A 24,450-nucleotide genomic window follows, 5' to 3' on the forward strand; every position below is an offset into this window, starting at 1 on the left:
ATGAGTAAGAGTATGAAACTGAACATTTATTTGTTCACTCATTAATTCTCCATAAATGTTCATGGGGATTGAGGTGGACTGGTCTCAGGAGGACAGTGGAGCAGCCTATTGCTTACTTACTGTTGTGTTGCTGGCACAAGGCTTGGAGACATCTGAATTCTGGGATGGAGCGGGAGTTGGGGGACAAAGAGAGGTCACAGATAGAATTTGGTGGAACTGTCTTGGTTCATAGAAAAGGCTAGGACTTTGAGGGAAGATGAATGTGTTTGGGTGAGTTTCTTTTTCAGGGATCAGGATCCATCTGGGTGCAGGTGATCTGTGACTGGTGTATGCAGAAAGGGTGAGAACTGGTCCGGGGACATGGATTTGCACAGGGCCCTGTGGCAGGGCTGGGGTAGGGGTGGCACTGAGCCACGGGTCCTTGCAGGAAAGACAGCCCAGGGAGCTGCCCTGGGTCAGTTAGAGGAGGGATGGGGTCAGAGTGATAAAGCCTCAAGGCAGGAAGTCAAGGGCCAAGACCTTCCTGGTGGAGAGAGGGGTCAATACACAGAGGTGAGGAGAGGAGGCAGGCAGTTGCCATTTGCTGAGGGCTCACTGGGTCCACGCAGATGACAAACATGTTCACTGAGCAGACCCTCAGCTGCTCTGCCAGAAGGCACCTTCTCTGTTTTTCAGATGGGGAAACTGAGGTTAAAGGAAGAAACTTGTCCAGGATCTCACAACTGGTTAAGTGGCAGAACCAGGATTCAAATCGGGATTTTTAGTTGCCAAAAGACCATCAGTTCTATCCCTAAATCATTGTGATTTTGGTTGTGAAGATTCAGCGGCTACTTGAGGATCTGTGGCAGAGGTTAGAAAAAAAAAAAACTGGGAAAGGCAAATTGCCTGAGGAGTGAGGTATAAATCCGAATCATCTGACAGTGCTCTTCCTGGCCAGAACCCCTCGGCCTCCTCCAGCTGGAGAGCTTCTGGGACACCCTCTTTCCACTTGAGGAGAGCAGAGATGCTTCCCTGGAGGCGCCTGGGCACGTGGCACTTGGCACCACCTCTGGGGCCTCACTCACCTGTTCTGGTTCTCCCAGCCTAGCCTGGCTGGGCCTGCTGAGATGCTGGATGCCACATTCTGGGATCTTATTCAAATGCCATCTTTTCCTAGCTTTAACATCCATTGACCCATTTAAAATAGATACATTTAGAGAAGGAAACTGAAAAGCAACACAAAGGAGCAGTTGTTTTTCCAACCACATACACCTTGTGCAGCTTAATGAAGTCGTAGCAGAACCAAAGGCAGTGCGTGGTATCTGCACTTTCCAGGAAGAAAAGCAGGTGTCACCATTATCATCTGGATGCCCTTTGGCCACAACGTTTTTAGGCCATCTGAGGCACCACGGAGAACATTCCTGTGGCATGGTCTATGATGAGCCTTTCGGCAATGTCAGGAAATTAGGACTCGGCAGAGTTGTGTATTTAATTAAAGACGGGAGAAAGTTGCAGGATTTCCTGTTTTCTCTTCTTTCCCCTTGTAAGGAAGGGGCCATATAGAACTGCTTCCTGACATCTCAAGACTCTGAAGCCCCCACCCCCCACCCCACCCCCGCCCTTGGAGTTGCAGGGTTGAACTGGAGGCCACCAATAGGGATGTTGCTGCCATTCACCTTGATTCCAATGGGGCTGTGGCTTTCCCCTCGACCTTGTAGTTTGACTCCTTGAGAGTCCCCAAATTGTACAAGATCAGAGCTGGTAGACTGCCTCTTAGCACACTTGTGCCAGTGGCCTGGCCCCCACCCCTGGTGCCCCCACTCCCACATCTGCAGACAGGGAACTGGAGCCAGAGGGCAAGGGCCGCTGCTGGTTTCTTTGTAAGCACACGGTAGTGCAGTGTGGTCCCACTTGTCTTCCCCGTCACCCACAGCAGAGGGCGGTTCTACAGTCTGATGCCGTACACGGACAGTAGAGAACATGCAAGTTGTACAAAGCAACACATTTGCCTCCCGGTTTCTTTTGCATTGCATTCTACTCCATTCTGTTCTGTTCCTTTTTCACTTAAAACAAGAACAGCTGGTTTTGACCCTCTGAATTCTCAACTCACAGTCTGCAAAGGTGTGGCCAGGAGCGGGCATGCGTGCTCTGCGCGCTCCCTGCGGCTACACGGGTGGGGTCTGCGGGCCGTGGCCCCCCTGCCGCCTTCAGCCGCGCCCTTCCACTTTGGCCGTTGGCTGTCCCAGCATGGTGTTGGCTGGGGGAGGCCTTCTGTGGCAGCAACACTCTTCGTGGGGAAGAACCCACTCAGTAAAGCTTTTGTATTTTTTTAAAGGAGTCTAGGTAAGGACACAAACTATACAATAATGTGAACTAACTGGAAAAATAAGTTAACAAAGATTATGTATAATGCAGGAGATCTCTCTCTAAGAAAATGTTAAAAATGAAAATTTGGATTCAGACCAAAGTCTCATGAGAGGACAGTAATATGTTTTGGAAAAGGATTAACCACGAGATTCTCTTTAATTGTATGGTCCCTTCATTCAGTTAACAATGTGGTTATTTTTTCAGGAATTTGGTCTTTCTGCCGTTTAGCAAAGTGGGCCCGTGGGCAGCGTCCGGCACATGGGGAGTGCAGTGTGTTCCCCTTGCGCAGCGCCCACAGTAGTCAGGGCCCCCTCTGGTAGCCCCTGGCCCGTTCCTGGGGCTGTTGCTGTGCTGCAAAGCGGAGAGCCCGAAAGGCAGTCAGAGGAGGAACCTAACACTCTCCCCTCAGAAGGGGAAAGACACCCCCCGCCCCCAGTACATGGCAGATCCAGAGCCCTTTCTGCATCTTTCCTTCTGCTTTCACACCAGAGAACCCCGTGAAGGAGGTGCGGTCACTGTCCCTTTCTGCCTGAGATGAAGGCACCACAGCGTGAGGAGCACACCCTGTGCCTGAGTCTCACATCGACCTTGCCGGCTGTCCAGGCCCAGAGCCCTTCTTGGGCCAGGCCCTTTCCTCCGTCCATCTGCTGGCCACTTCCACATGCAGAGGATGGGGTAGAGAGATCCTGCCGCCTTCGTGTCACCAGACTGCACTGGGATAGGGGAGCTTTTGTTTGGTGTGAGCACCCACCAGGAGAAATACCAGTGTTTGGAAGAGGGTCCGCCCTCACCCTCCAAGGACAGAGGCATCCTTGGTTGTTGAAAAGTGGAATGTTCCAGCTAATGAGGAACAGTTGAGAGACGGGTGGGCCACCATCCCTGCGGCAGGCCGCTGCCTCACCTCAGGTCCTGACCTGGTGCAGACGACAGGCAGGGCTGCTGGTGGGCGAGGCTCCATCTCCCAGCACCTCCTGGTTGTGTGACAGGCCAACGGGAGGGGCCCTCTGAAATTTTTCTCTTCCCTTCCTTTTCTCCTCACCACTGAGCTGTATCTTTTTATAAATGAAGACTTGGAAGACAATTTTTTTGTTCTGCCATGTAGTGGAAGAATTCTAAGCCCCTCTGCAAAGAAATAGTTCCCCGGGAAGATGGCGTGCTTGGGGTGAGCATCAGCTTTCGACTCACAGCTCTTGGTTGAAATCTCAGGTTTACTATTTCTGGGCTGCATGGGCTTGGTCAAGTCACATAACGCCTGTAGGTCTCATCCCCCCTGCCCATATGTCACTTCTTCATCGCAACATTGCTGTGAGAATGCCCACATTAAGCATCTGGCATATTGTAGATTCTGGATAAAAGGCAGCCACTCCCTAGCTGTGTGACTTGGGATAGGATACGTACTGGGAGTCACTGTTCTCAGCTGTCGAATAGGGAAAATAGTAGTACCTACCTCATTGGTGTGGGAGTGATGCGTTAGTGCACATAGAGCACTCACTTAGCCCAGGGCCAGGTGTGTGGTACATGCTTCATGCATATCACTCTTATTATCTACAGAAAAAACAAGTACTTAGCTTTATCCTTGCGTCAGGATCTTCCAGTTGAGGATGGCAGTTAAATTTGTCCACAGTCATGGGGAGATGGGACCTTCTTACAGTTTGCATTCAGGGAACAGGGACCCGTGCTCAGGGTCATGTGGCTGGCAAGTCGTGGGAGTGGAACTGGGGCTGAGGGCCAAGCTCGGGCTGCTGTAGCCTCTGCTTTGTGCTTCTAGAAGGCAGGATGTAGGCTCTGGAGAAGGAAGAGAGTCAGTCTGCCAATGGTACCGTGTGTTGTAGCCAATTAATCATTTGGCAGAAGTCCTCCTTGGCCCAAGGTCCCTGCACAGTGTTAGTGCTGTGGAGGGTGAGGCTCCATTTCACTTACCTGTGCCTGCAGGGTCACCTCTACTGCCAGGGCAGCTGGAACTGTGGGCCCTGGCTCGGACATACTTTTTCAGCATCTTTTCTTCTTAATTGATGACCTCTTTTTTTCTGATTATAAAAGCAATGCACACCTAATGGGGAAAATGCAAAAAGAATAAGGAAAAAAATTGAGCACAACTCTAGTGATCATTTTTATATGAATTTCCTTTAATTCATTTTCCTGTGATTATATGCTCTATATTTGCATAGCAGAGATCACGATATTTAATTTTTACTTAATATCATGTCACTATTTCTGATGCATTTTAGCACCACTGTTTCACAAATATGTCTCATATCTTCCAAAGCTCTTGGTTAGTTGCTATTTTTATTGGTTGCGTAGTATCATTTTTATGTTAAATATTTTCTTTCTTAAATTGTTCTAAATTAATTTTACTTATGTAAGTAATCCATGAAGTACATCTTTATCATAATGCTTCTTGCCTTGCCAGGAAAGGAAAGCCCTTCTCGATCACCCTCTTAACTCTAGTCTCTGGCACAGAGGTATTGCTGCATGTTTGTGGTTTTATATTTTGAAGAATGATGTTTATTTATTGCTTTATTCAATTCTAATAGAAATGCATACTCGTGGAAAGTTAATACACCGTCACCTTCTGTTGAAAGTTAAAGTTCCCTAAAATTCTCCTCCCCCTAAAGAACCAATGTCAGTAGCATGCTGCATACCTTTTTTTATGTACATACAGCACACACACATGCACACACACAAACACACATGCTCATACACATATTTAAGAATAAAAAGCCAAAATGGGCTTCTCTTGTATGCACTGTTATGTTCATATTTTCACTTAACACGTGGTAGCATCTTCACATGTGGCTCCTGTCTTCGTGCACTGCGTTGTGATCCACAAAAGCAAGGTGCCATGCTGTTTTGCTGTCCCTCACGAATGACTTGCAGACTGTTCCGGGTGTTTCCAGCTCTGGGAAATGCTGCACAGCCCCTCTGTGTGGGCAGTGTTGTTAGGACTATTTCTGACTTTCGGGATGGCTGTTGGCCGGTCGGCCGGTGTGCACAGTGTCACATGGGCCTGAAGGTAACGGGACCTAGGGGGCGCGGGGGATGAGGAGTGAGCACTGCGCCCGCCTGGAGGTTGGGTGCTGAGGAGCCAGGGCTGGGAGCCAGAAGACTGGGGCCCTCCACCCACCGCCCGGCTCCGTGCCGCCAGCGTCCGTGAACCAGGGCACGGCCCTCCCTCAGTGCTGCTCGGTGCCATCATTTTCCCCTCCCGTGACATACGACAGCGGGGAGTTGAGTGGTTTGTTTCATCTCTTCTTAAGAAAAAGTTAAATTTATAATCCCAGCCCCGACCTTCCTTGTAACTCATGTGCTCATCCTGTTAACTGGTTTAATATATGGCACCACTATTTCATTAAACAACATACAGGAATAATTAGTTCAGCAACGATGCCTCAGAACAAAAGCCCTTGATTTAGTTTAACTTTATAAGTTGCTCTCTTTTGATGTGCAAGAACACATCTGGGGTCTTAAAGAAAGCAGAAAGAAAAATAGAAGACGTTTAGTCAGGCTGGGGGTTAGGGTTTTCCAAGTGCGGCAAGTAACCCTTTGGTCCCGGGCCCCGCTAGCACGGTGGGAGCCCTGTAGACGGCGTGCGCCGCTGGCGACAGGGACGGGGCCAGCCACGGTGACCGGTGCCAGGCCCGAGGAGGCAGCGCACCTCACTCGCTGCCCCACACGCTCTGCTAAGTGTGCTCCCCTGGCCCAAGCTTGTGGCCCATGCTCTCTGTGTGACTTCAGAACCTCATTCTGTGCTTCCATTCACTCAGCAGACATTTACATGGTGTGTGTTGTGTGCCAGACGCATGGCGGGTACTCTGGTTATAGTTGGCGAGCAGGACAGAGGTCCCACCCCCTGGAGCCGGCGTCCTGTCTGCCGTCACAGTGCCTCCAGCCGCTCCGCTTGCCCTTGGTCTTTGCCCGCCAGCCCGTTTTCCACATGTGCTACCTCTGGGGCCTTTGTGACTTTTATACTTCATCACATCCCACCTCTCATGACAGCATCTCGTGGCCTTCTCCTGCCACCAGGAGAAAGCTCCAGCGACTTGGCGTGAGCTTTGGAGCGTCGCGCTGCCTGCTGCAACCTCCGCTGCAGCCATTCTTCCTCCTGTGCTCTCACTGTCTCCTGACCTGTGTGCGTCCTGCCCTCTCCATCCTCAAGGCCCCACACACACGTCACTTCCTCTCTGCATTTCCGCTCCAGGTTCCCCGCCAAATGGTAACTGTGGCTCCTTCCTCAAACCTCGCCCTGCCCCCCTTGCCACCCTGGGACAGCCCTCGCCACATGGTGCACACAGCAGGTTGTCAGGTGGCGGGAATGCTGTCCAGTTCGTCCTTGCGTCCTTAGACCTGGCGTAGTGTAGGGCATGCAACAGACTCCTCCTCAAACGGGGCTGTCCGGCCTGGTGTGCCCAGCCTGGCCCCAGCACTTTCTGGTGGTGACTACCTGTGAGAGTCTGTGAGCCCTTGGCTCCTCGGCCATAAAAGCTGCATGGGAATCCCTCCCCCACGGACTATTGTGAGTCAAGGGCATGCTTAGGAAGGGCCTTGTCTGATACCCGAAATACAATAGGTGCTCAAGAAGTGGTAGTGCTGTCCTTTGCAAAGGTTTTTTGGACTGAATTTCATACAGATTTTGTTCCAGTTGGTTTTTTAGAGCCCTGAGATTAGCAGAGCCAGATTAAGTGACTCTTTCTATCTCTGGCTTTTGGTTTCCAGGGAACCGGGTTTTGTGGCTGGCAGGCAGGTGTCCCGTTCTTGCAGGAGGCCAGCAGCTTCCCTGAGCTCCCTGTCACAGCGCCCCCATCCCTGCTCTGCCACTCGATTTCCTTCCCCTCTTGCCCTGTCTCTCCCGAGACAGCAAAAGGCACAGGACACTGTTCTTGCCCCCTCTACCAGCAAGACCCAGTCGGAAGTGTTGGATCTTCTCTGGCCTCGCTGCGGGCATTTAGTTAGCCCCGCTAGACTGCAGCCAGTCTGTGGGTTGGATCCTGTGCCAGGATTGCCCTGGGTGAGAGTAGCTCCCATTCTGCAAGTCCGCGTCACCTCATTGGCCGGCATCACTGCCCCTGCCGAGACATTCTGGTCCTCGCCCACAAGGTTGCAGACCGTCTCCCATGTACCGTCCTCCTGTATGGTGCATGTTCTGACAGGCGGCAGATGCGTGAGGGACTGTCTGTTTGTTGCCACCGAGTGAGCGCTCTGGGCCAGGCACCTTGCACACACGTCTTGATTCTCACATCAGCCATGAGAGGAAGGCGATATTTAACCCCTTTTTATGGATAGAAGTGCTGAGGCCAGAGAGGCGAAATGACATGCCCCAGGTTCAACTCTGTGACAGGGTTTGAAGCCAGGTCTGTCTGGTTATAAAGTTACCACTCTTGAGCCTACTCGGACTCTCGTCAACCATCAAAAAGACAAGCCTGGGGTATTTTCCCACCTTTCCCACCTGGAACATGTTTCCATTTTAAGTGCCATTCCTATTCCCACTCTGTGTATTTTCCTAGGTCCTGACCCCCCTGCCGCCCCTCCCTCAGCCCGTTTTCTGTGGCTCCTGGCCCTCAAGGCAGAAGCACCAGGCCGGCGGGCAGGAGCCAGCTTACCCTGCCCGGCTCCCTCACCGGGGACAGCAGGCTTCAGGAGGCTCTCCTGTAATCTCTCTATCCACACAGCCCTCATTTTAATTTGCAAAATTGAACCCAGATCGAGAGCAGTAAAGCCAGAGGACGGTAAATATTCATGCCTCAGTGAGCGAGGGTGGCTCCATTACCGTTTTGAGATTGGGAGAATTACCTTGGGGATTATGTATATTCATGGGCCGATTTTTATTTGCGATAGAACATGACTCACATTGGCCTGTGTGTTACCCGTTCTACCCCAAACAGACTTTGCACAAAGCTTATGCCCTTAAGCTTCTGAAAGTCATCTCCAGTGGATTGCCCTCTCCTTCTGCTTCCTAGGAGACGGGTAAGAATAATAATCACTCCAGCACCCAACCAGGGGCTTCCCGTTTTTCTCTTTCTGCTTCATAAGATGTGGTATTATTCTTGTGTCCGGGTTGCAGATGAGGAGACTGAAGCTGAATGTCATGCCATGTGTTGTTTATATGGCTGTCTCTCCATGCCGGGCTGCTAGCCCCTCTCCTGCAGGGACCGTGTCCCGTTCTGTCCTATGTGCCTGCAACAGAGTAGGTGCTCAGAAAATGCCTGCTGAGTCCATGTCCATCTCGTGGGCCCACTCTGCCACTTGCACCCGGGCTTCGGGCAGTCCCTCTGGCGCCTGGTGGCACAGATCTGACTGCTGCTGACACAGGGCTGGGTCTCCGTGCTCGGTGGTATAGCTCATAGTACCAGAGCCGCAGTGCATGGCAGGGTCAGCAGACCACAGCCTGCCACCTGTTTTTGTAAATAAAGTTTTCTGCTGATGGCTGCTTTTGTCCCAGAATGGCAAACTTGAATGGTTGCAGCAGAGATTATAGGGCGGGCAGAGCCTGAAATATTTACTATCTGGCCTTTTACAGAAAAGTATGCGAGCCCTGGTGCACAGGCCTCGAGGGAGCTGAGCAAACAGCCCATGTTCACGCAGTTCTTTCGAATCCTCTTTTTGATTTCATTGTCACCCCAATGAAGTTGGGGTGCTCATCTTCCCTTACCGAGGATGAAATAGTATAGTAGTAGTAGTGTTAGTGACTGATCTCTGTTGAACAGAGTCTACTTCTTACGATGCCACACTCATCGTTTCGCATGGACTGTCTCAGTGTAACCCTCACTCTGACGGAGCAGAGTTGGTCGCAGTGGGTCGCCTCGACCCTGCCCTTGAGGTGGGCGGTGTGGAGCCGGGGCGCCAGGCACCGTGCTAGGGAGGAGTGGGAGTGGTGGGGAGCTCCGCTCTGGCGCTGGCAGAGCAGGAGTGATTTGGATTCCATTTCTGCCCTGCACGTCCCCTCTGCCTTTGCTGTTCCTCTTGTCTGTCCTTGCTGGCATGCACCTGTCACCTTCGCGGAAGCTCTCTCTGACTCTCCAGGCTGATAGGGTGCTGCTTTTCCATCCCACCCTGGGGCAGCTTATTCCCTGACATTTTCCCAGAGTTCTTGCTTATGCGTTTAACCTAATTTTCGTTAACCTTAACAACAGCTCCTAAACTTGCCAGATAACGTTTAATATCGTTATCCCCCCAACCTACTTTCTGGGCAAGCACTTATAAATCCGTAATAGTTTTGGAGAAGAGCTTCTCTCAGCTCCACATAAAAGGTATATATGTTGGTTGTCTACACTTAGGAATAGTTCATGTTAGATAAATCTCTCCAGATATCCAGGAAAACATTTGTCAGCCCCAAGCTTTGGCTTTGGAGCGATCTCCGGCATATGGAAACTGAAACTGCTGCCAGCAGCCACGCCTCCTTTGAGTCCCTCCGGCCACCCAGCTTCTTGGGGAGCTCCTCCCCAGGATGGCGTCTTAGGGCCAGGCGCAGCAGAACTGAAGGGCCTTCCCTGTGCGTCAGCTGAGCTCATTGGTTTTCTGGCTCTGGCCGGGGTTGTTTGTGCAACGGGTGCTGGTGACTTGGCGATTCTAGTGCTTGGCCTGGGTATAAAGGCCTTTGACCTTTGTCATCTGAAGTGCCAGAGCCAGTGCGCCTTCCAGATACAGTTTTCTGCTGCTTCCCCCCGCTCCCCCCACACTGGGGCTTTTAATTTCACTCTTTGAATCATAACAGCTCTTTTCTGAGTGATAGGTACCGTGCTTGGGCTTCACTCACGTCATTTTTAGTTCTTGCCATAGCCTTGCAGGCGCTGTCATCTTCACTTCACAAACAAGGAAGCTGAGGCTCAGAGGGTAAAGAGGCCAGGCCCTTCCCCAGCCGGGAAGTGGCAGACCTGGCCAGCATGGTTTCCTGCAAAGGTGGAGTGCTTCCTGCAAAGCTGGAGCCACATCTTGGCATGGAGCTAACTTCCAAGGCCAGCCCCGGGGGCAAACGCCGTGAAGACAAGCAGTCCCCTCAAAAATCCCTTGGGTGGTTGCCAGGATGGATGCCAGCCCACCCCTCAGTAGGGTCGGCTAGTGTTGGGACGGTCAGTGTTCCTTCAGTGCAGTGGAAGATGAGGGGTTGGATGGCACATATGTATCTCTGGATTCTGGCGCCTCCCTCAGCAGCGTGCAGGTGCTCACTCCAGCAGAGGTGTGCTGCCGAAACCTGGTGCTCAAGGGCAGTGGACTCCCCACGGCATCTCGGTGCGCTCTGGGGCTGGCAGTCAGCTAGTGAGTGCAGGGAGATGGGGAGTCGTGTGCACGAGCCTCTCGCTGCCTGTCTGAGTCTTTCCCTAGGCCTGTGAGCACTTGCATCCCTTCAGTTGAGTGCATCCCTCCCTCGTACCTTGTTTGCTCCTGGGTCAGGGTGCCGGGGATAAATGCCACCATGTGCCATGGCCAACGAGTCTGTTTTCACAAGGGCAGTTAATTCCAAACTTCATTTTTATATTTAAAACAAACATGGATCTTTTACAGCACAGAATGCAAAAATTTCCATGAATCTTAATATAAAACTTAGGACTTCCAAGAAATTCTGTGCTTCTATCGGGCAATTTTTGGGTAGTGTCCTACATTTGTTCTCTGCCATTAGGAAAGGCAGAAGCACATCATGTTGTCTTTGAGGAATTGTGGACACCTTGGCGTGCTGGCATCTCAGCAAGAGACCCCCTAGGGAATGGATATGGTCCTTGAGGGCTCCGGGCCCAGTGGAAATGCAGGTTTCTTATGGGTCAGTGGGCTCCTTACTCCATTGCAAAACTGAGAGCTTTCCCTAGGAGATCCCAAGGAGGAGGGAAGAGGGAACCAGAGGGGGGGAAAGTTGCTCTTTTATTTTGGATACCCAGCTCCTGACCCATTCCATCCTGCTCTGCCAGAGCATGAGCTCCCTGCCCTGCTTGCCCATAAGCAGTACAAGGCTGTAGGCCCAGTGCCTTAGGCACATAGCAGAACCTTCATCATTGTTGATGGAATTAATTCTAGGTGATGTATTTGAGTTTAAAATAGAAATATTTGATGTTTGCCTTCAAAGTCTTTTTTTTTTTTTCATTCTAATACTAAAGACTACAGACAAACTTGGAAAGTACAGAATAGTATATAGAAAATAGAAAGGAGGAAAAAATCTTTGGTACAGGGTACCCTTCCTGTTACTGTTTCAAGACTTCCAAACATGAGACTGCCTCTCCTTCCTGAACAGACCTTACTTTGATTTTTGTTTTGTCGTTAGAAGGTGGCTCATGACAGAAGACAAAGGCCAGTCAGACGCAGTTCTCCCAGTCACAGGCAAGGCCCAGCCCTAGACCTTCCCCACCCGCCCTGCTCTCTGCCTGGAGGTAGCCTTCTTCCGTCCTCCAAGTGCGTCTCAGCCCCACTGCTGCCACCCCTGTGTTGTAGCCTCTGCCAACACTGAGCCATTTTGTGACTGCTTCCCCACTTTGCCACAGCTCTGGGGCCAGGCCTCTGTGCTCCGTGCTCAGTCGTAGCCTGAGCTGTAGGCCATTGAGCTTGCACTTCAGAGCCAGGCATTGCTGGGTTTGCATCCTCATTTCCCCATTTGCCAGCCAAGTGGCCTTCAGCAGGTTACTGACTGTTTCCTCATCTGTCAAATGGTGGTGACAGCACCACCTACCTGGAGGGGTGATTGTGCGGCTGGGCAAGAACATGCAGAGTGCCTGGCAGGATGCCTGCCTGATGCAGGCTGCCAGGCCAGGGCGTTTGGTTGGGGAAGGAACCCGACTTTCTGCAGAGATGACACATCACTGCAGCCTGGTGGGATGGTCTTCCTTTTTCCTTTAACTTAGGTTTTTAAAAGCCTTTCCTCCTAAATCAAAGCAATACGTGATCACTCTAGAAATCTGCAGGAAGTATGAAGAAACTAGAAAACAAAACTCACGGAGAAGCCCATCACCCAGAGGCAACTGCTAGTTATAGTTACAATTATATTTTAAATATGTTTATGCCTCGATTAGTTGTCCAGTATTATAGAGAAAGCATATTTCCGTGCTGATAAAATTGCTTTGTATATTTGATTACTTACACGACATCTCATCCGCTGTTTATTTCGCCATTCGTCTACTGTTGGGCAGCTGGGTTGTCACCGTCTTGTGGTTATCATAAAGAATAGTGAAGTGAATAGTTTAGTGACCCATCTTTGCCTTTCAGAGAGTTTCCTAGGGGTGGGATTCTTAGACGTAAAATGTAGAAACAATTAGCCCTTTTAGAAAGGCTTGGACCAGGGTGATCTTGAGTGGCCATGCGGGTTGTGGTCGTGGGCAGCGTGTCTTTGTCTCCAGACCACTTCATGAAGAACAGGCACTTCCCATTGGGCACCTGGGTGGCGTGAAGGTGGGTTCACTCAGACTGAGGACAAAACAGTCGTGTCTTCAGAGTGCCTGGCTCTCAGGCCTGGCCTGGGGTCACCCCTCCTGCTAGCTGGCTCTTGGTCTGGGTGCTGCATGGAGCTGGGGTTGTTCAGAGTGGTTGCATCCCCCATTGTGCCACTTTTCCCTTTTATTTTGTAGGAACTCAGAGCCTTGTGTCATCTCTTTTGTCCTCCCCCTCTTGGCAGGTGGCATGACTGTTTCCAGGTTTCAGGAGAAATGAGAGAGTCTCCCATTCTGTGCCAGCTGCCTCAGGCAGAGTCCCCAGTGTCTTCCCATGTGGAGAAGGGAGGTTGGGCCAGGCTTTAGTTAGGGGGCCTGCTGGCTTCTCGTCCTGCCGCTGTAGCTTCAGGGTGTTGTTGGGGAAGGCGAGACTCAAGTCTGGGGTTACAGCACTCAGCAGGGAGGCCAGGGAGTGTGTCTTATTCTCCTGGGGCCCTCCCACCCTGCCCACCTCCCTTTACTGCTCCTCCTGGCCCAGCACCCTCACAGAGTCTGGCTCAGAGCAAACTGTCCGTCTTCGTTGAGTGAATTGATTGGAACCTGATTGTATTAAATTTAATTGACTAGAATGTCTGTCTTTTATTTTTAAAGAATTAATTTTTAATTATATAACCAGTTTATGAATGCCTGCATGTCCCCAAAGTGAAACTTTTCAGTTAAGGGGAAAGGGCCCGTTCTGTCACACCCCATCCTGGCCTCTGGTGTAGAGGAGGCCCCTGTTAATTCTTTTGAGTGTACCCTTCAAAACCCTTCTCTATGCAATACATATGTATACGTAAAAATACATGATGCCATTTTGTAAATGTAGCATGTCGTGTAGTTTTTGCACTTTTTCTGTTTTTGCCCAATATTGGCCTCACCCCGTCACTATATACAGAGCCTGACCAGTGCATGCATTTGTGAGCATGGACATTTCATATTGCCCACTGCCATGTGCCATGGATGGACTCTTGGCCCACTGCCCGGTCTCCGTGGCTGTTACCTGTGCTGTGGTGACCATCTTATCTTGTGCTCACGTGCACAGGTTTCTCCCTGGGAGGTATCGGGAAGTGAGAACCCCAGCCTTGCTTTTCCTGGAACTCCGTTCCACGGGCTATTCCTGAATCCCTTCTGTATTGGCAGACCCTGCCTCATCAGGACAAGATGCACAGATGGGGAGAAGGGGCTACTGCCCCCTCAGAGCCCTGCCCCAGCATCAGCTTCATCTTGTTTTGAACCCTACCCCATAGAACTCTGCCCAGACCTGCTGGCACCTCCTTGCACTTTCCCCACAACCCCTTCCCCATGCACCCGTTCTGTCTCTCCTAATCTCATTTGCATGGCATCATCCTTCAAAATCCAATTCAGATGTCACCTCCTCTCTCTGCAGGCCCCCTGAGCCCCTCTAGTGGCACTCAACACATTGTGTTCTAAACAGCCCTTTATACACCTGCTCCCCACAGTGAGTGTGGAGTCATAGAGGGCAAAGGCCATGGCTTCCCCTATGTCCCCAGGGTCAAGTGAAGGGCCTGCCTGGTAGCAGGTGCTACTAGTATGTGTGTTGAGGGAATGCAGGTGATGACATTGGCAGCAGACCCTTAAGAATGCCCACTGTGAAAGGTGGATAAATAAGCAGGAGCAGAGGCTCAGAGTGAGCCGGGGCATAGACATGGAAGGAGGCCAGGCTGAGAGGAGGGTGGGCTGAGTGCCAGCCAGAGAGTGAGCGCGACACCCAGAGCCTGGGCGGGCTTGAGCAAGGGCATTGTATGACCCGGGCTCTATACTAGGCGGGTGGCCTGGCAGAAACATGGGCAAGGGGTGACTGTTGGGGGAGTCTGCGTGGGAAATGGGGACCAGGAATGGGAAGAAACTGTAGGTGTGGGGCAGACGAATTTCAGGATTTCTCATTTATGGGCAATGGCAACTTTTAAAGGATGAGGAAAAAGCCAGAGGCTGAGGTTTGGACCGTGAGTTGGGGCTGGGGCCACCATGTTCACTGGAAGACCTGGCACTCTCCAAGTGCTCCACTAGATAGTAGGTGCATGCCACCTCCTTAAATCTTTCACAGAGGCCCTGTGGCCTAGGTTGTATTAGCCCCATTTTACTGATGAAGAAACTGAGCCTTGGAAAGGTCATGAAACTTGCCCAAAGCTCAGAACTAGAGCACAGGGCCTGGTGTACCCCCCCCCCCCAGGAGCAGGGGCCATGGGGGAGGGGGGGAGCACTCACAGAGGACTGAAGGAAAGGGGAGACTTGGGACCCACCCTTTGAGACCCAAGCCCGTCTGGGTTCTCTGCGCAGGCCCACCCGCACAGGTGTGGTCATGCTCGCAGCTCCACAGAGGGCTTTTCTGGGCCCTGCCCCGAAGACAGAGCTGGCTCCCTTGGCTTGCCTCCCAAGGATTCCTTACCCCCCCAAAAGCCCAGGGATATCGTTAAAAACAATTAAAGCCCCAGTTGTATGGAAAACAGAAGACTCAAACATTGGTATAATTCAATTTAAAGTTTTATGGGATGACAAATGCGTGGAGGGTGGCTGGGAGGAGGAGCATAAAGCTTCCTGGCAGACCCCTTGTCACTTTTACGGTTCTCCATTGTTGCAGCGACTGGGAGGTTCATAACCAGGGTTTGTTTGCAAGGTCGCTATGGAGGAGCAGGGGCCTTTCCTGGGCCATGTGGTAGGAAACCAAATCCATTCCCTTCCTCCCCAGCTGCCACATGGAGGGCGGTGGTGAGCAAAATAAATCCAACCTATGCATGGGCAGCTGTCCATGTGGCGCGGGAGCCCCACAGAAAACAACAGAATGCACAGGCACATAGTGGACATGATTAAGGTGCTGCAAGTGCCATGAAGAACATTGTAGGGTGCTCCAAGGCCCTGAGCGGGTGACCCGAGCTGGTCTTGGTGGGAGAGGTGTGCAGGTGGGCAAGATGCATGTGGGCCCTGCTGGGAGTGGGAACTTGGCCTGGGCGCCCAGGGCCAGGAGAAGAGCCAGAGCAGGCAGACATGCAGACAGGCAAAGCCCCCTTCCATCTCTAATCCTAGAATTGGGTCTTTGGGGGTCTGTGGGCCCCCAGGCTCCTGAAGATCCTCTTTTCCTTTTCATATGGGGCATTCCTTATTTCTTAGCAGAGATCGCGGAGAGGAAGTTCTCCTTGGCTCCCTCCCCTCTTTCCCCAGGGGCCAGTTGGTGTTTTGTTGAGGCCCCAATGGAATTTTTGCGTAGAACAGATCCCACCTCTGGTCAACCAGCACAGTTCCCCAGAGACACAGCCAGGTGGGAAGAGAAGTGTGTCGAGTGCTGCCAGGACTGCGTTTCCTGGCACCGGTGCTCAGAGGGCAGGAAGCCTAGGAGGAGAGCCAGGACAGCGAGGAGGGGCAGATCTCCTCTACCTCATCTCCTCCCTGCCCGTCCAGTGCATCGCTCCTACCTCCAAGAGCCATGTGGGCTCGGGAGCATGCCCATGAAGCCCCTGGGGCCTGGCAGGGTCTCAGTAGACAAGGGGCTTTCATCAGTTTATCTTGGGTGAACTAGAAGCAGCAGAGATTCTGAGGAGCCTGGCCCTAGAAATGCACATGAAGACAGCAATGGGACACCATGCCTAATCCATCAGCCTGGCAACAGTTAAAAAGCCTGCAATACCAAGTGCTGGCGAGGGTCTGCACTGCCCATGTGGGTGGAAGCCGGCCACTTCAGAAAGCAATCGGTGAGACATGGCGACACTGGACTATAGCCCCCACGCCAGCCTTCCATGCAGATACCCATGCTAGAAAAATGCTGTGCGTGTGGACGGGGCCATGTGTATAGGAACGGTTACTGCAACATCATCTCTAGCAGCAAAAATAGCAACTTGTGTCCATCAGTGACGGCATGGATAAAAGGTGGAGCTTTCCTACAAAGAAATAACACGCAGTGGTCAAGAAGAATCACCTAGATATGTACAGAGATAGCAGTATCTCTGTCTAGATAAATATATGCTAAATAGATACATAGATCGGTATCTCTATTTCCTAGGAAGAACAGATGTCAGAAACATAATACAGAAGGAAGGAGGCAAGTGGGAGTGAAGCAATAATATGGGACAATTTGTATAAACTTAACAAATATATATACTATCCAGGGACACACACATGGGTCAAAGTGTATAAAATAGAAGGATACATAAGGAATTCATGAAAGTAATTGCAGGGAGTCGAGGAGGGAAATGGGACTAGAGCTCTTCAGCTTGCTGTCAGCATGAAGTACGAGTGACACATCTTAGCGGTCAGTTTCAGGGTGGGAACACAGGTGGTTCTGATGTCATTTGATTCCCCATACCTTTGGTGATGGTTTTCATTTCTCTAAAAAACAAGTGGGTAAGAATGGAGTCCCCAGGATCCATGTGGTGGTCTCTTCTGCAGTCCCAGAGGTGGTGCCGGGGTCTGTACCAGCAGGGGAGGTGCTGGCTGCCCCCAGGGGCCCACACTGCTCTCTCCTAGTGCAGAGTCCCGAGTTTGGCTTTTTGTGTGAGAGGCAATTAATGCATTAGGCTGGGGTAGGGTGGGGGGATGCCTTATCTGTACCCGGCCTAGCTCGAAGAAGAGGGAGAAATAAGAGCAGCCAAATTGAAACCTTATTAAACAAAATTGGTTAGGTCTGATGGAGCCAAACCTAGACTGATCTTTAAAAGCTTATTTCATTTTTCCCCCTCCGGTCTGAACCTCTTTGAATTGAAGTAACTGATCCTGCTGTAAGCTTATTAGTGTCAAACCTTGTGTGTTTCTTTTCCTCTCCGATTTACATTTTATTAAGTAATGATGAAGTTGCAAGGCCCCGACCCTCGCCTTTGGCACAGCCAGGAGCTTCCAGGCTCATTAGTGGAACGAAAATGGATAATAGAGGTCCAATCTCATTACAGCCAGGACCATTATTACAAAAATCTCTGCACATCAGAAAAACTGCTAAGCGCAGGCTATTGTCCACTTCTTTGAAGCATCTGTTGATTCCGTAGAATGCCGGGAGGACCCTAAACACTGTTGTTCCTTTGCAGTGTATTCTGATGTCGCTGGGCCTCTCCATTTCTTACCCCGCAGAAGGAATGCTGCCAAAGAACTCCCCGCGTGTGAGTGAACCTCACTACAGTGCTTGTAACTCCTTTGGATTTCCATGGTGGAGTAGATGCATTTTTATGGCATGATATAGTAAAAGAATTTGGGTTTTCATGGTGGGCAGACCTGGATGCTGTGGATAAATGTCTTAACCTCTGGGACCTCAGTTACCTTGTCTATAAAATGAGATCATTGTTAGCCACCTAAAAGGTTGCTCATGTCTGTAGAGCGTCATCACGTGTAGGTATCTGACCAATGTTGAGGGTCTCTCTGTACAGCTCATGGGGTAAAATCATGGAATCCAGCATTAGCTGGGTACCACTATTCCACGCAAGGTGCTGTGAAGAGCAGAGATGAACGCTTTATGATTTCCACCTTGAGCCACTTCTTTTGGAGGTTTTCAGTAGTCTCCAAAACAGAGACCAGGTCCTTCTGAGTATAGTACCCTACAGAGTCCTCAGGATGCTGGAAAACTATGCTTCAGATGCTCAGAAGACCAGAAGGGGTATCTGAGTGTGTCAGGCCTGGGAGTGCACAGAGGGTTCCTTTGCCCGCTCATCTACTCCATCAGCAGACATTTTCTGAGTGTCTGTCCTGTGCTGAGCCCTGTGCTACCCGAACACAGACATGACAGCGGCTAGGAGGGAGCAAAGCAGTTGAGAAGTTGGCTCTGAAGCTGTCTGCTGTGCTTGGCCAGGAGGAGGCCGTTGCTGACCATGGCCAGGGCAGCCATAGTGGCCTGGGCAGGGAAGGGAGGGCCTGAGCTGTGCCTGTCCCCACCACTCCCAAGTCTTGGCTTCCTTCTACCCCTGAGCAGGGTCCCCTCACAGTGGAGTCTTCCCTCTGCCCCTTCCCTGGAGCCATCTTTCTGGTTCTCACCACATGGACATCCACATCGATGGTCCTCCAGACCTGGAGCAGCCTGGCACTCTGCCCCCAGCGCCCACCGCCCAGGCACGGTTTCTGCTTAGCTGGTCCAGAGACCAGCCGTGGGATGTCAGGCCTGCCTTGCAGTCCCTGTACTCATTGTCCCAAGTCTCAGCCTATTTGCTTTGTGACCTTGAAGACATCAAAAACCTCTGTTTCTTCATCCCTAAAATTAAATGTAAAAATATTGACCTGCCTTGTAGGGTTTTCATGAAGAATAACTGACCCAGATGATGATAAAGCCGCTTTGTTAGTCAGAAAGGGCCAAATTGCTTAGCAAGCACAAACTTGAGTTTTAAAAATTGTTTGCTTGCTTGATGTATTCCTTCCTCCCTCTCTCTGTGGGTCCATCCTCCCTTTCCCAGAAGTGCTTGGTGCCAGAAAGAGGGGAAGGACAAGAGGAAGAGACTTGGCAGCCACCATCCCCTCTCTGACTCGAGCTCAGGGCATGGGCCTGCCTGGCGGTCCCACGCAGAGCCACCTCCCTGCTCTGCCACCTGCCTTCTCTGCCACCATCCTAACTGCGCCCCACCAGAGAAACCTGCGTTCCTCGGAGAGGCTTGGAAGGCTCCTTCCCCTGGGTTGTCTGGAACCTCCCAACTCCTAGCTAGCCTCAAGGCCAGCCCTGCTCTCACAGCATGGCTATGTACCTCCATGCGCCTTTGTAGATGTATACATCCCAGACCCAGACTGGAACTCCCTGGGGGCAGGGACAGTACTGCACCCATCCATGGCTGCATTCATTCATTCCACAAATAGGTGTCGAGGGCCTCTATATGTCCGGCACTGCGCTGGGCACTGAAGACAGAAACAGAAGTTAAAGAAAATAAAAATAAAGCCCTCGCCCTCGTGGAGGTTACATTCCAGTGTGGGAGGGACAGTCCGTAAGCAAATATATGATATGTCACGTAGCGATGAATGCTGTGAAGAAAATAAAACAAAGAAAAGAAGATAGGTATGGGGAGCTCTTACTGTGGAGTCAAGGATGGGTTCTGATAAAGAAACATTTGAGTGGATAGGAAGTAAACAAGGGAAAGAGAAATAGGGCATCTGGGGGAGGAGCATCCCAGTCAAAGGCCCTGAGGTAGGAGCACACTTGGCATGTTTCAGGAGCAGGAAGTAAGAAGGCTCATGTGACTGAAGTGACGTGAATAGGGGCTGCAGGGGAATTGTAACAAATAAAGTCAGAGAAATGACAGGGGCCAACTGTAGGACCTTGGGGTCCCAGCAAGGATGTTAGTTATACAGTAAAGGGCTTGGAGGCGAAAGTGCAGAGTCATATCTTATGTATAAGCTGCTCTGTGGAGAACAGGCTGCAGGGAAATGGGCAGTAATCAAAGCCAGGTGGGCCTGGGAGCAGGGTGGGCAGTGGTTGCAGAAGGGCTCGGGCACTGGCTCTGTTGAGAAGGCGAAACCTGCTAGAGCGCCCGATGGCTGGGTACGTGTGCGAGAGAACAAGAAGAGCCAAGGTGGAACCCACAGTTTTCACACAAGCAGCCGGAAGCACACAGCTGCCACTTCTGAGACAGACAGATGGAAGGAGAGGAGTCTCAGATGTGGTAGGCTGCAGGTGGAAACCTGGTAGACCTCCAGGGGGAAAGGCCAGAGGCAGTTAGGTGCGTGAGCCTTCTTTGTCCAGCCCCCAGCCTCCGCCTCTCCTGGAGCTGCAATCTCTGTGCGCACCTGCTGCCAGCCGCCTCACGGACCTCTCCCAGGCACAGATCTCTCAGCGGCCCCTCCTCCCTGCAGCGCAAGGCTGTCCCTCCAGCCGGAGCCTGGGGGTCCGTCCTCGTGTGCCAGGGTCTCCCTCGTCCCCGCATCCGGTCTGCCAGTACACCCCAGCCTTGTACTGCACAAAGAACTCTCAGAGTTCCTCCCTTGCTGCTTTCCCTCTTTCCTTTCTTATTTCGCCACACCATGTAGCCAAAGTGACCTTGTCAAAGCATGTGAGAGCAGGTGACATTCCTCTGCTCAACCCCAGGCCACCACTACCACCGGGGGCTTCTGTTGTCCTCATGGTGAAGGTGGTGGGCCCATGTCTCCAACCTGATGCCACTGCCCTTGGCCCCCACCCCGCCAGCCAGCCCACCACCTTTCAATCCCTCAGACAGGCCACATTCTTTCCCACCTCAGAGCCTCAGACCTGCTCTGCTCTTCCCTCTGCCTGGAGCCCCTGTGGCTGGTTTCTTCTACTCCCTCTGGTCTCAGCTTTAGCGCCACCTCCTCAGGGAAGCCCTCCCTGATGACCCAGGAAGGATTGCGTCACCCAGTTATTCTATCCCATAGCACCTCTCCATGGTTTTGTAATCTGCATTTATTAGTTGATGATTTTATAAGCTCCCCCCGCCCCGACCCCCAGCAGTAGACTCCAGAGTCTGTTCTGCTCGCCCTGTATCACGCCGGGGCCTGGGCCTGGTACATGAGAGAAACTTGATAAATACGTGTTGAGTGAATGTACATATACTGCCTCTGCCACTCAACTTGGATATTAGTAAATATGAGTGAGTTGTTGAGTAGATGGATGGACTCTCCCAAAGTTGGCCAGTGAATGAAAGGAAAGCCTGTTTTTTTCCCATTCTGGAATTGGCATAACTACTTTCCCGCATTTCGGTGTCCTAGATGGGCTCTCACATTCTTAAAGGCCATCTTGAAGAATGTGGGCTTGTCCGCGAGCCTGCGTGCTGCCGCCGCCGCCGCCGCTGCACGCACCCACGAGAGCCCACAGTCGTGCCACGCCACCCTGTCCCTGCCTTATCTGTTTCACAATTTCCTGTCTGGGCCCTTGAAATCTTGATTTGCACAGTTATTTGTCTTTCTGCTCTTCACAGTGCCCTCTTAAAGCATTCTTTATTATTTCAGTCCTAAGAACACAAGCCCCGTTGAAAGGAACATGCTTTTAATGAAGCCTGCTTGGAGATGGGCTTGATGGTGGGGGGTGGGGGCCGTCAGGGTGGTGAGAGCCCTGCGCCTCTGTCCCGGGGAGCATCCTGAACACCAGGAGCTCGCTCAGGCCCCAGCCGCTCCGGAATCTCCACTCCATGCTTTCTTTGCCATGGGGGGCATTTCTCTTCCAGAATCAGATGCAGCCATTCTCTTTGGATGGGCTGGATGTTTAGCTGGGTCTGCCATAAACAGCGTCTGTCAGCCAGCCTCTGCACTAGGCACCAAGGTACAGCAGTAGGAAGCTGGATTTATTTTTTTTTATTTTTTTTTTAGATTTTATTTATTTATTTGATAGAGAGAGGGAACACAAGCAGGGGGAGTGGGAGAGGGAGAAGCAGGCCTCCCGCTGAGCAGGGAGCCCGATGCGGGGCTTGATCCCAGGACCCTGGGATCATGACCTGAGCCGAAGGCAGACGCTTAACGACTGAGCCACCCAAGTGCCCCGGAACCTGGATTTAAAAGGGGAAATACACAAGTTTGATAGGCAAAAATTAAGAAATCTGGCCATGCCAGACACTGGAGAAGAAACGGATCCACTGAGAGTCTCTGGCCTGTGGGTGGAAGCGTACATTGGTACTTTGTTTATCTAGCAGACATGAGCCCTCACTTGCTCCTGACCCAGCAGTTCTGGTCCAGGGCCCGCGTCTTCCAGAACCCTCCCTGCACTGTGCATCAGGCGGAAGTCTTGTTTGAGAGGGAATTCATTGCATCATTTTCCAGGGAAAAATTGGAAATGACCCATGTGCGCATCAGTAGGAGGCTGAATGGGGGTCTGGTGTGCCGTGTGACATACAGCATCAGCAACAAATGAGCTGCAGGTGTAGGCGGCACGGGCAAGAACTCTCAAGTTCAAACACTCAGAAAACAAAGTATGGGTTAGGCATATGTACTACACATGTAGTGAGCCTTCGCACAACCATGTACACGTATATACATAAAAAGAAAGGAATGCCACACACCAAATTCAAGAGAGTGGTTGCCTCCAGCTGGGGGGCAGGCAGGAGCACTAGGTGGGGAAGGAGCACAGAAGGAGAGTGAAGTCATTGGTAATGTTTTAGTTCTCAGGGTGAATGATGGGGCCATGGATATTTACCCTATCGTAATTTAACTCAGTAGGTACGAGGAGGCACAGACTGGCAGAACCATAAAGCAGCAATGGCAACACAGGAAGTCAGGTTCAGAGCAACCCAAGGAGAGTAACCAGCTCGGTCTGGAGTGAGCAGGGAAGCCGTTCCAGGAGGTCCTCTGACATGAACAGGAATTTTAGGTGGAAGAAGTCCCAGGAAGAAGGGTCCTCACAGGCAAAACAAATATGTGGTTCTGTATGTAGGGAATTGTTCAAGCTTCCCCTGGTTGTGGCTTCACTTGTTGGGGCAGGCCATGTGGTGGGAGGCTCCAGGGAAGGCCATGTGGAGAAGCCAGGCAAGCAGAAGTCCTTGGTGGGGCAGCAGAGGGGACGTCAGGAGGTGCAAGAGCCCCTACCCTCCCTGAGCAGCTTACCCAATGTGGGGGTGGGGGGGTGGCGGCCAGCGGCCTGATTCCCCATAGAATTTCACATGACCAAAGGATCTTCCTGCTCACAACAGCTACACCCAAAAGGTTTGAAAGTGGTGATGTGCAAGAGGGGAGCCCGTGTAGAAGTCAGTGCCAAGGAATTGCATCATCCGACATGTGTTTTAGAAAGCTGGCCTGGAGAAGGGAGATTGGTGGGTTGGGGGCCAGAGGACAGCTCACCCGGCGGCTACAGGCCTCGGGGGGAAGAGCTGTGATTCGGGGCCTGCCTCGCTGGGCAGACGCTTAGTGTAAGATAATATTCTCCAGTTACTCTGAGGTGCATTCCTGAAAATCTTAGTTTCCCATTGCCCTTGTAGACCATTTCAGAGATGTTTTATGTTTCTCTTTGATTGATCTTGGCTGTGGCTTTTGACACCGCACTTCTCACTTTCTCTGCCCCCTGACCTCTTGGTTAGGTAGTTAATGATCTTTAAACAAACACTTGAGTATTATGGCTCTCCAGGAAAGGGCCTGGCCTCCTGCACCCGGAGCCGCTCAGCATTCTCCCTTTATCCAGGGAGAAAACGAGTGCTCCCCACACCCGGGCTTTGCAGATGGGGATGCTTGCAACCTGAAGGCCAAAGTGTCTTTAACTTAACAAATTTTGATGAGGTTTTCTGAAATACATTACCCATTTCTTTGCTGCGCTAAGCGTGATCTCATCTCCTCTCCGACAGTGGATCTTAGTAGGAATGTTCATTGATTTTGTGAACGTTTATTAGAGCCTTTCCTATGTCTGTTCCTGATTTACAAACTGTGGGTACAGAAATCTGCCTGGTGTAGTAGTTGGTGTGGTGGTTTCCAAACAGAGATAAGATCCGGTTACTCCTTTGCCTAAACTCCTCTGCGACTTCCGGCCTGCCCTCTCCTCCCTGCCCTCCCTGCTGCAGCCCTCCGGCCTCTTTGTTTATTTCTCAGACCCACGGAGCCTCCATCCTCGGCCTATACATTCATTAGCTCCCCTGTTCAGAACTATCTTTTTCTGGACCTTCACATAACTTCTTAAAATTAGGTCTTAGCTGAGTCATCACCTCGAGAGAAGCCTTCCCTGACCACCGCTCTAAAAAGCCAGACCTCCCCCTACACCCTAGGCCTTCTCTATATGTTATATACGGTATACATATTATATGTAATATAGTACTTTATATATAATAATGTATATGATTATCATGTTATGTATTTATACACAAAGTCTTACATATTAATTCTATCA

At 51.3% G+C, this 24,450-nt stretch overlaps 1 protein-coding gene across 4 annotated transcripts in view; it reads left to right on the forward strand.

Annotated features, from left to right (window-relative positions):
* Positions 1 to 24,450, forward strand: part of EEFSEC (eukaryotic elongation factor, selenocysteine-tRNA specific) — a 254,818-nt gene that overhangs the window by 157,793 nt on the left and 72,575 nt on the right. For 3 of the 4 annotated variants that reach the window (XM_036078496.2, XM_078074398.1, XM_036078494.2), the window contains exon 5: positions 17,756 to 17,827. The exons of the other annotated variant lie outside the window; for it this stretch is intronic. In XM_036078496.2, coding sequence (XP_035934389.1) covers positions 17,756 to 17,827 — 72 coding nt within the window. The remainder of the gene's footprint in view (positions 1 to 17,755; positions 17,828 to 24,450) is intronic. 4 annotated transcript variants of the gene reach the window in all.

The sequence above is a fragment of the Halichoerus grypus genome, chromosome 1 (assembly GCF_964656455.1).
Source record: "Halichoerus grypus chromosome 1, mHalGry1.hap1.1, whole genome shotgun sequence".
Taxonomy (NCBI): Eukaryota; Metazoa; Chordata; class Mammalia; order Carnivora; family Phocidae; genus Halichoerus; species Halichoerus grypus.